This window comes from Phocoena phocoena, chromosome 5 (genome assembly GCF_963924675.1).
Source record: "Phocoena phocoena chromosome 5, mPhoPho1.1, whole genome shotgun sequence".
Lineage (NCBI taxonomy): Eukaryota > Metazoa > Chordata > Mammalia > Artiodactyla > Phocoenidae > Phocoena > Phocoena phocoena.
The window spans coordinates 76,552,179-76,564,143 of NC_089223.1; the positions used below are offsets into that span (position 1 = coordinate 76,552,179).

Sequence of the window (11,965 nt, forward strand, 5' to 3'; positions counted from 1 at the left end):
ACAAATAGAATCAGTAACATCGGTCACTTTAAGGGACTGATATGGCCCCAAGGCCAGAGCAAGAAACAGCTGCACCTTAATTGACAATGTTAACATATATGAAAGATGTGTCAACCTGAAGCATGGTAGTCAGCCTAAGGAGAAGAAATCTGAGAAGCTAAACTGGCAGTTAGCCACATATATGCACTGTGCATGCTTTGACCGGAGGGTCTGACCTGCTGGTAAAGCATGCTTATGATGTAATTCTCACTGTAAATTCACTAACTGAAATTGACAAACTGATATTCTGAGGTTTATTCTACATTACTGTCTTGTGAATATAGTTCATAAGCATCAGTCCTTGAAAGATACAGCTTCTCTCTTGCTTTATTGACAAAAATCACATTTTTGAGCCTGCAGCTGAAGACCCAATATTTTATATCACCCTGAGTTCAACCTAGGAGCTGACGTCATCTGGTATTTCGCCCTGGCCATGCTCCCTTCCTCACAGCCACACATTTGTTCCCATTAATGTTTCTCTCTTAGACTAGAAGCTACTGAGAAGCAAAGACTAGGACTCTATGAATTCATCCAGTACTGTAAAGTTATGAGACCTTTCATTAATATTAAACATTGGTATGTTCTTCCAATCTAAGAAACTACTAATACTTATATTCTGGAAATATTAAAAAAATTCAACATAATAGCGGAAGTGTTCAAGTAAAAAAGAGGGTCATATAATGTGATTAAGAGCAGTGATTGGCAAACTCCCGCCCATTTTGTAAATAAGGTTCTGCTGGAACACTGCCATGCCCATTCAGTCATGAATTGTTCATGGCTGTTTTTATGCTACATGGTAGAGTTGAGTGGTTGTGACAGAGACTGTACAGCCCACAGGGTACAAGATATTTACTATTTGCCCTTTAGAGTAACAGTTTGCTAACCCCTGGTGTCAGCCTCTTTATGCTTAAATTGTGTTGCCTTCTCTCACTTTATGATATTAGAGCAAAGAGATAAAAGTACATACTTTACAGGTTTGCTGGGGGCTAAATGAGTGAATACCTAGGTGCCTAACTCACATTCAGCACTCAAATGATTCTATCACCATCACCACCTCCTCCACCACCAGCACCACCATCACCATCACCACCAGCTCCTCCACCACCACTATCACCACCAGCTCTTCCACCACCACCACCACGACCACCACTTCCTCCACCACCACCATCACCACCACCACCACCTCCTCTACCACCACCTCCTCTACCACCACCACCACCACCACCACCACCACAACCATCACCACCACCTCTTCCACCACCACAACATCACCACCACCTCCTCCCTCCCCACCACCTCCTCCCCCGCCACCACCATCTCCCCCACCATCACCATCACCTCCTCCACCACCACCACCACCACAACCATCACCACCACCACCTCCTCCCCCCCACCACAACCATCACCACCACCACCACCACCACCACCACCACCACATCACCACCATCTATCTCCTCCACCACATCACCACCACCACCACCATTCCCACCATCATCTGCCTACAGCTACATAAGACAGTCTCATTGGTTTGGGAATGTTACAAGAATGCAGCCTGCAATGGGCATTTAAGCATGCGAAGGAGCTCATGAGGCTTATAAATAGTGGAAGAAAAAAAATTTACATAAAAGGAAGAAAGTGCGAAATAATATTGCCAGTTAAAAAAATTACCTTAGATAGGTAGTAAGTTCTACATTGTCTAAATAATTTTATCTTCTTAACCCAAACATAAAACCAGAATTCTCAAAAGTTGCAAAAGAATCTACCTATCAGTTTTTTTTTTTTTTTTTTTTTGTGCTGTACGCGGGCCTCTCACTGCTGTGGCCTCTCCTGTTGCGGAGCACAGGCTCCGGACGCGCAGGCTCAGCGGCCACGGCTCACGGGCCCAGCCACTCCGCGGCATGTGGGATCTTCCTGGACCGGGGCACGAACCCGTGTCCCCTGCACTGGCAGGCAGACTCCCAACCACCGTGCCACCAGGGAAGCCCCTGCCCATCAGTTTTATAGTTAAGCAATGTAGCTGACAAACATACTTAAAGTCAACATATTGAAATGGTGATTACACCTAAAACTACAAAATATACTACAAAAAAGAGTTTCTGAAATATCTTTACATACCTTCTGCTGCTGCCTCCACTTGCTGGATGGGCTCGAGCATCATAGCTGATCACAACACCTCTCTGCTTAAGGTCATTGAATTGTTTTTCCAGGTATCTACAAAATCCCTAAAAAATACCCCATGGATTCAAAGAGTACACTATATGTTTTAACACACACACTATATATATATTATATATATACTGAACAATAGGAAAATAACAGCTGTATTTATTTTCTATCTGTATGTATCAGGTAATGTGTTGGACATTTAGTATTTATTATCACTAATCCCAGGTCAACTTGGCCAAGAAGCCTCATTTTACAGATGGAAAAGCTAGAACTCAGAGAGGCTCGGTGACTTGCCCAGTTTCAGACACACGAATAGCAGAGCCTAGATTTGTGCCTGGGTCTGGTTAGAGGTGGTTCAGTGCTGGGTTAAAAGCACACAGACTCTGTGGGCTTGTACTCTACCCCCACCTACAAGCAAATGACAAGTTCCTTAATCTCTCAGTGCCTCAGTTTCCTCTTCTGTAAAATGGGAATAACAATAGTACCTACTTCAAAGGGCTGTATGAGAGCTAAATGAGTTAAAACATGCCAAGTGCTGAGAATCCGACACCAAGGAAGCACTGTGTGTTTGCTTTTATGAGCATCATTTTTACTGTCATTTTTCTTCAAAGCCTGTATTCATTTTACACTAGCCTAAAATGTCTGAGGACAGGGAAGTGTTTCAGACATTTCCACCTGCCCTGTACATCAGTAGGTAAAAGAAATTCGACAGTTAAGATTTCTACAGTTAACTGATCTAAACTTGTTCTGCTTGTGATATTGTTTTCAAGCAGGTAGGTCTTAAGGAGGCTGTATCAGTCCACCATTATACAAATTAAAATTGTGCAGAGTTTGGGCTATTCCCACCTGCCTAGAAATGGTGGAACACACAATTCCTGCATCTTAATGGGTGCAATAACATCACATCAGTCTGAAATATAGAAGATTAGAAAACAGTGAACTTTGAATTCAAGAGGTTTAGATTACTCGACAAAATAGGTTTTATTACAGAACAAAAAGAACTCTGGTTGATTGGGTTATAATGATGGTTCATACTACTTATTTCACTTTGATTGAAGGAAGTCTTATAAAAAGTAATTGTAACTCTTACTTTTGGTAGGGCAATACTTCACAGCTTTGTTGCCAGAGTGATGCCAATTTAGAAAGCCTTCAATTTTTCTTGTGCAAAAATATTGCATTGGGCATATCTTCTGAGGCTGAGGGATATGAGGTAATAAGAACACGTGTACTGGTTTTGTGGGGTCCCCTGAGGGTACACAGATGTTCACACTCTAAGGCTTACAACAGTGACAGTGCTCTCTCCCTGACCCAGGTTGACCCCTGTGTGTGGCCCCAGTGTTCAAGGGGGGCAAAAAAACATTCAGCCTTAGTCTAAAATCCCTACCATCTCCAAATTGCTCTAAAAAACTCTGGGGCCTGCTGAGGCTGAGGACCTGAGAGCACGGCTAAGGGAAGGGGGCATGTTTTTTCCTGAGAAGAGACTCACTGAGGGATGGAAATATTATCATAGAGCGTAAGAAACAAACTTTATATACCTTCAAAAGGTCAAACTATGACCAATATGTAAAAGCTACAGAAAGATGGATTTGGTTCAAAATAAAGAAACCAGTCTCTAATGAGAACGATCCAAAGACAGAGTGGCTAATTCAGAAGACAATGGGTTCTCTATCACCGATGTGTAATGGCTCAGTTAAGTAACCTAAATGGAAACTATAACCTCTGTCAATGAGGCAAACAATACAAAAATTTCCCTCTAGTCTCTATCCCGTTTCCTAGTGGGTTGTTCTTGACTCACAGGCATCTACTTCTTAAATACAACCAGGTGAGTTTGGGGGCACCAACAGGACGAGAGTTCGCACCACCAGAGACCAGCAAGCACGGAGTTTTCAGATGACTCCAGGCTCCAAGCTGGCCCACGTGATGCCAAATGCAGCAGAGATGAGCTGTCCCCACTGAGCTCCACCCACATTACAGATCTGTGAGCAAAATAAATGTTGTTGTTTAAGACTACTATGTTTTGCGTGATTTGTTGTATGCGCTAGTGACCAGAGCAGAGGGCAACCTTATCCATCAACATGATCCCATGTTATCCATAAACCAGAACAGGATTCCCAGGCTCACTTTATTCTAAGCCTTCCCTCCAAAGAGATCTAGGGAGCCCTACTGCTTAACAGTAGTGTGTTCCCATGGCAACTCTGTACCCTTATGCAAGAGTTCCTTCTTAGGGTTTTGCCAGAACATGCCCAACTCTGCCTTTATGTTGGGAGGTACACGTAAAGTACACGTAATCACCAGTAGTCAATTTTCCCAACGTCTTCTTTCCTGGAATTAAAGTGACCTTCAATTTTAACAAGTCTAAGCAGTTGAAGAAACAGAACAATCTGTTCCACTTCATTTCCCTCATAAACAGCACTCTCGACACTCGGCATCGGCTGTTTTATCAAAGGCTTCATCTTTATTCCTAAAAGTTGGGTCTGGACTCTCCGTGTCAAATTCACAAATGAAGGCAAGGGAACTCGGCAAGAATTTCCACCTATGCTGGAAATTAAAACTAAATAGAACGAATAACTCGTGGTTATTCTGGCAGTTAGAAAAGCTTTTCAATGCTTGCTTCTGTACAACCGTAACAGACATTACAAGAACACAGGAGTCGGTCAGCTTAGTTGGTGGACTGGCACTGGAATGAAAGCTCCACGTCTCTTTCAGTCATTATTATATCCCTGATGCCTGGCACCCAATAAACCTCTGTTGAACGAATACATGAACGGATGAACGAACTGCTGTATGAGTTTGAAAAGGTACCGCTTCAGCTGACTGTGCAAGCCTAACTTTATGGAGTAAACGTGTGATATCCCTGTGCCTAGGCAAACCCACAAGACTCATCCGTAATTAAAACAAATTAGGTCTGTCAAATACAGAAGGAGCCTGGAGTCAAATTAATTAAACAAGGAGGCCATTGGACTGAGATGGCTTTAACGCCTTAGGAGCCTACTAAGCAAGCCAAAACCTAACCCTGTAAAAACCTCAAGGTTAAGAAATCGCAACTTAAGGACAGCCAATCACAAACAGCCAGCAAGGCTTTCCCAAATGCGGCACCCACTTGAGCTGTAGCCAATCTATTAATTTCCTTGCTTTGCTTCTGCCTCTTCTCTATAAGTCTTTCTCCTAGTTCTTGTTAGTGGAGCGCTCTGAGGGGGAGCAGAATATGTGACCCCAAAACATGTCACTCTGGCATGTGGATCATTTTGAAATGAGGCCAGTCAAGACCCAACAGATTGAAGAAAAACTTTCACCTCTTCCTTAACTACCTAGAAGAATTTAGATATGGAGCCTGAACCAGAAAGGGAACTTTTTTTTTTTAAAGTTAATTTTTATTTTTGGCTGCGTTGGGTCTTCGTTGCTGCACATGGGCTTTCTCTAGTTGTGGCGAGCAGGGGCTACTCTTTGCTGCGGTGCGCGGGCTTCTCATTGTGGTGGCTCCTCTTGTTGCAGAGCATAGGCTCTAGGCACGTGGGCTTCAGTAGTTGCAGCATGCAGGCTCAGTAGTTGAGGCGTGCAGGCTCTAGGGCATGCGGGCTTCAGTAGTTGTGGCATGAAAGCTCCATAGTTGTGGCTCACAGGCTCTAGAGTACAGGCTCAGTAGTTGTGGTGCACGGGCTTGGTTGCTCTGCGGCATGTGGGATCTTCCCGGGCCAGGGATTGAACCCATGTCCCCTGCATTGGCAGGCGGATTCTTAACCACTGCGCCACCAGGGAAGTCCAAAAGGTAACTATTATCAGAGATAACTTTTAATCTGAAAGAGCTATCTGTATGGCAGGTAAACATTAACTAGCAAACATCTGCTCTTCTACTGCCCTGTGAAAAATATAGCTATAAAAACATATATAGGGCTTCCCTGGTGGCGCAGTGGTTGAGAGTCCACCTGCCGATGCAGGGGACACGGGTTCGCGCCCCGGTCCAGCGGGATCCCACATGCCGCGGAGCGGCTAGGCCCGTGGGCCATGGCCGCTGAGCCTGCACGTCCGGAGCCTGTGCTCCACAACGGGAGAGGCCACAACAGTGAGAGGCCCGTGTACCGCAAAAAAAAACAAAAAAATCCCATATATATACACTCACATATATGCATATATGTCTGTATATATAAATATACATATATATTTGAAAAGTCCTTCTATTGTCATTCTCCACTTTGAAGCCTCAACTGCTAAATCTGCCCTTGTGTCTCATTGTCTTTATGAGGCTCCCATATGTATGTAATTAAATTTGTTTTCTCCTGTTAATCTGTCTTATGCCACTTTAATTAATACCAGCCAAAGAATCTGTAAGCGTAAAGGAAAAATTTTTTCTCCCCAGCAGTTCCTAACCAGTTTGGAATTGCCTGATTCAAATAGGTTTTTGCTCAAATAAACTCTTAAACTTTTTAATACGCTTCAGTTTATCTTGTAGCACTGGGACTCTGTTAAGAATAACTAAGAAATATAAAAATGTGGCACCTGTGTAGTCTGGATGATGGTCAAGTCATTCATACAAGAAATTCCTGCTCCCATAGCACCTCGGAGGCCAGCTGTCCCAAACTCCATTCGAGCCCCAAAACATTTTTGCAGTTCTTCTTTATTACCTTCTGCAATTAGTTGTTTCACTGACTCCAAAGTTAAGGGATTCTGCAAAACAGAAATGTACATACCAGGTGAATAACGTAACGAAAAATCAGAAATATAAGAAAAACCTCACGATAACTCTAACCTATAGGAGAAAAAAATATATATATATTATAATATATGTATATCTATGTATTTGAAAAGCGTATATACATGCATACGTATACACGTAGAGGCTTTTCAATTTTCTGATGCTTTTAAAATCTGAAATATGAAGTTGGTCCTTTAAAAATTATAATGCATGATATTGTGATATAATGTTTTTATTTAGTTTTTGTTCCTAGTTCCTGGCAAAGAGGTCATAAAACCCTTGAAATTTCCTGAATGATTAGGATGAAAGGAGCATCTTTTGTTATTCATAACAAACCCGTTTCATCCATACCTGAGTTTATTCTACTGATGTGACTCTTGGGAACCAACCAAGTGATTAGATGGTTGGAACTTTCAGCCCCACCTCCTGACTTCCAAGAAGGGGAGGTGCTGGAGATTAAGTTCAATCACTGATCATTTAATCAATCATGCCTATGTAGGGGCACTGAAGCTCTGCACTCCTTCCCACCATACTTTGCCCTATGGATCTCTTCCAACTGGCTGTTCTTGAGTTGTGTCCTTCATAATAAAATTGGTAATAGTAAGTAAAGTGCCTTCCTGAGTTCTGTGAGCTGTCCTCCAATTACCAAACCCAAAAAGGGGGTCACGAGACCCCTGGTTTATCATTGGTTGGTCAGAAGGAGAGGTGACAACCTGGGACTTTTGCAGGTATCTGAAGTGGGGACAATATTGTGGGACTAAGCACTGAAGCTGGAGGGTCTGTGCTAACTCTGTACTGAGTTAAATTGTTGGACACCCGGTTGGTGTCCACAGAGAAATGGAAACTAGCACGGTGTGAAAAACTCACACATTTGGTGTCAGAAGTATTGCGAGTAAAAGGAAATCGTTTTTCCTTTATAATGTAAGTATTATTTTCTTTCCTACAAAGGTAAGCACTTTTGGAGAAATGGAATGAACATACAGGTTTTGGGATCTAACACTCAGAATGGAATCCCAGCAACACCACCACTCACCAACTCTATACTGTTGGGCAGATTATTTAGCTTCTTGAATTCTCAGTTTCCTCATCTCTAAAATGGGAACAATCTATAACCTTCCTTACAAGGTGGTTTTGAAGTGGTTTACATTAAATTCATGTAAAACACCTTTTTCTATCTGGCACCTAGTAATAATCAAATGTTCATTTTCTTCCCTAATGTCTTCAAATTTTCCCAGAGTGATAGCGTATATAATTTAAATCAACACCTTACTTTGGTAGTGTTTTATAAGTTGTACAATACTTTCACATACCTGGTCAAATTTGAATCTTGCAATGACTCTAAGAGGCAGGCAAATAACAAAAACCCCATTTTATAGATGGGGAAGCCTCAGAGATTAAGTGTCCTGCTTAAACTGTATGTGTAGGCATTAACTTAGTACCTTTCATATTACATTAACTGCTTCAAACAGACACACGAATCACTTAAGTTCATTTTAAATTGCCCTTTTTTGGTGCAATAGTTGCATAAAATGTTAAGCATGCAGAAAAATGACAATTACATTAATTCCATATCAAACTTTTAAATTAAGGATTCAGGGTAACAGAGAGTAAGTACTTTATATTCTATCTTACAGTAATCACCTCAGTGGATGACCATGCAGGCAAAACAGGGCCACATAATTAAACTTTGAAATGCTACTGCAATAAAATGCTACCTTTTGGAATTAAGCCCACATTTTCAGATTGTTCCAGATTCTAAAGGAAACAAGTAAAAGCCCACCTTTTTGGTTAAAAGCAATAGCCACTGACCACAGAGCACAGTCTGACCTATCAGATTGTTAGGTGCCTGCAAGTTAGGGCTCAGATCTGCAATGTAAAAGAGGTTCAATAAATGCTTTGCTGAGTGAATGAGAAAACAGACTTCAAGGTCACACCCAATATCCAGTGATTCTTTCATTCACAGTGTAGATTTGGAAAATCCTAACTGGCCTTTGATATCTATAAAAGACCTAATAGCTTGAGAGAAACCAAAGGAGGCAGAAAGATAAGAATAAAAAGGTCAGCAGAGATCAGAGTCATACGTGGCAGTGACACCTTTGTCAGCACCCAGAGGAACAGGATGGAGGCACAGTGGAAATGCTCAGAGGGTACCTGCTGGTGCCCCGCCACCCTTGGGGCAATCAGACTACAGGGCTGCAATGCTTTTAGCTGGCAGGAAGTTCCCTCTGGGTGCCTGTTTCAAGCCAAAGGAAAAATTGAGAGAGGAAAGAACAAGAGGAGTGGTAGCAAAAAGATGAAAAGGACAACACCCCCTCACCTCTATCCAGTGAGGTATTCTCTCTGTATACAAAGATACAACATTTTGTGGAAACTGGGTTTTTATTTCTTCAAAGGGAAAGTTTTATGAAACTAATTCATTACCAACTATGGCTTCAAAAGATTTCTACTCACTGCCAGGTAGTGAGTTATCAGAAATGGAGACCTTTCCCTCCGCTAAAGAATTCACAAGAATTACAAAGAAAAACCACCCAAGGAGTTGCCAGTAGCATCAGAAACAGGATGTGCTGGCATTTCATGTGAAGTGGGGGGCCCGAGGGTGAAGAGGAAGGCCTGGCCCCTGCAGAAAGGGCTTGTAATCTTCCTCACTGACTCAAATATTTCAGGTCTCTACTATTTCAGTGCACAGTAATGCACTGTGCAGGACTATGGACCATGGAAGTTCGTGAATGAGTGCGCAGCACCGGCTATATGATTTGCTGGGGCCCAGTAACAAATAAACCCACAAGCAAATGTTTTTGCTTTTGGCCAATCGCTAAGAGCTATGAGGAAAAAGAACAGTCTGTTTAGGGAGAGTATTAGAGAGAAATAATTTACCCTTGGAAGCCAGGGAAGCCCTCTCTACATAAGCCACATTTAAGTTCAGACCCGAAACATAAGTAACGACATGAGAAAGAAGTTCAGCAGAAGAGAGCTGAGACGAACTTTCCGGGAATACAAACAGCGTGCACGACGTAACAAGTAGGAAACGAGAGACTCAGGTTAGAAAGGAGACAGGGAGTGATGTCCGGAGCTCGGTCCCTGCTTCTCTGTTTGCTCCAACACCTAAGAGAGTGAAAAGCTAGGGTGCTGTGTCCAAGGGGTTCCCCCTTCTTCTTCTCAGCAAAGTCTGAGACCTGAGAAAAACGCCTGAAGCCAAGCGGGTCCAACCGAAAGGATCCACGTTTGCAACCCAGCGCCTGGGAATGCTGCTCTGCCAAGTACCCGGGAGTTTGAGGAACAGGCGGGAACAAATAGGGGTCGGTGGCGGATGCACTGCGGACTGCAGCGGACGAGCCCGCGGTCTGAGTGGCAGGAACGCGCGCTCGCCTCAATTAGGCAAGACCCCTGAGCCCCGCCGCATTCAGACCAACCCCGCTCGCCGCCCCGCTCCCTAACTTGCAGTCCCCGCCCGCCGGATGGCTGATTTTGTCCCGGGACAACCTTTCCTGGACAAACTTCAAATGTGCCACAAACCAGCCACACCGACGAGGCCTTGCCGCCGCCGCGTCCTCCTCTTCGGTCTTCCGGCGGGACCAGCGCGGCCCCGCGGGGCGGAAGGGAGGGAAGGAAGGAAGCGCCTGCACCGGCACTCGCCGCAGGAAAGGCGGCGCGGCGCCCGGGGAGCGGGCAGGGGGTCCTGCACCTCCTCCGGGCGCTCCCAGCCCCCCGGCGCCCTTCACCTTGTCCCATCGCAGCCACCGGGCCGTCTCCTGGTCCAGCCGGGCGTCCATGCCGGGGCCGCCGCCTCCCGGAGCACCTGTCCCCGCCGCCATCCCTGCGCTGCCACCACCAAGTTCAAGAGGTGGCGAGATCGTCCTTCCGGCGGGGCGGGGAGGGGCGGGGCGGGGGCGGGGCGGAGAGAACCGGCTCTGGATCCACCCGTGTCGGGAGGAAAATGACGTGCTCCGCCGGGGAGCAGCCTCCTTGCAGTGTACAGTTGCGCCTCTGGGGGCAGCGGGATAGAAGCGTGAGGTGGAAGTGGGCGTGCTGAAAGATCCCGAGGTCACCCCCATTCATACAACAGCTATTCATTCAGTTCCTACTGTGCGCCAGGCACCGGGTCAGGAGCTGGGATCCAAGCACGGGTAAGCCCAGAAAGGAGCCTGAAAGTTATGTAGAAATTCTGAGAGTCAAGAATAACCGAGAAAAATCTTGAAAAAGAAGAAAAAGTGGGAGGATTAAGACAAATAGATGATAAAACAGAATGGAGAGTCCAGAAACAAATTTACACGTGTATGGACAGTTCATTTATTTCAGAGGTGGCGCCGCAGAGCGAGTGCTAAAGACTTACTTTCAATTAATGGTGCTAGGTCAACTGGATATCTATGTAAGAAGAAGAAAAAAGAAACTTGAGCCCCTACCTCACATCACACCTCATATAAATATGCATTCCAGGCTAATTGTAGATAAGTGTGAAAGGTGCAATGAAACTTCTAGAAACTAAGGAGTTCATCTTCATGACCTTAGGACCACTAAGCCATAAAGGAGATGCATGCAGTGAGCATGAAAAGGTATGAGTAAGAATGTCTCTAGCAGCATTATTTGTAATAGCCCCAAACTGGAAACAACCCAAATGTACATCAACAATACAGTGGATAAATACATTATATTATATTCATACAATGATGTAGAAAAATTGTGGTGTATTCATACAGCTGTGAAAATGAACTATTGTACACATCATAGATGAGCCTCACAAACATTATGTTGAATGAGCGACATATTGGCTCATTCCATATATATGAAATTCTAGAATAGGTAAAAATATAGGGAAAGAAAGCAGATCAATGGTTTCTAAGAACTGTGGGTAGGGACAAGGGTTGCCTACAAAGGGCACAAGGGAATTTGGGGAATGATGGAACTGTTCTGTGTCTTGGCTGAGGTTATGATAAACACAATACACATTTATCAAGCCTCATAGAACCGTACATGCTAAAGGGTAAATTTAAAATTATTTCTGAAGTCTTAAGAGTTAAAACTTTTAAAGGAGGCAAAACTAATCTATGGGCATCAGGAGAATGGTTACTTTGG

At 44.0% G+C, this 11,965-nt stretch overlaps 1 protein-coding gene across 1 annotated transcript in view; it reads right to left on the reverse strand.

The window, feature by feature from the left end:
- PGM2 (phosphoglucomutase 2) overlaps positions 1-10,721 on the reverse strand; it is a 33,334-nt gene extending 22,613 nt beyond the window's left edge. Inside the window, exons 1-3 of the mRNA XM_065877359.1 lie at positions 10,615-10,721; positions 6,700-6,867; positions 2,155-2,261 (exon numbers count right to left, since the gene is read on the reverse strand). Coding sequence (XP_065733431.1) covers positions 2,155-2,261; positions 6,700-6,867; positions 10,615-10,707 — 368 coding nt within the window. The 5' untranslated portion in view covers positions 10,708-10,721. The remainder of the gene's footprint in view (positions 1-2,154; positions 2,262-6,699; positions 6,868-10,614) is intronic.
- Positions 10,722-11,965: the final 1,244 nt, after the last annotated feature.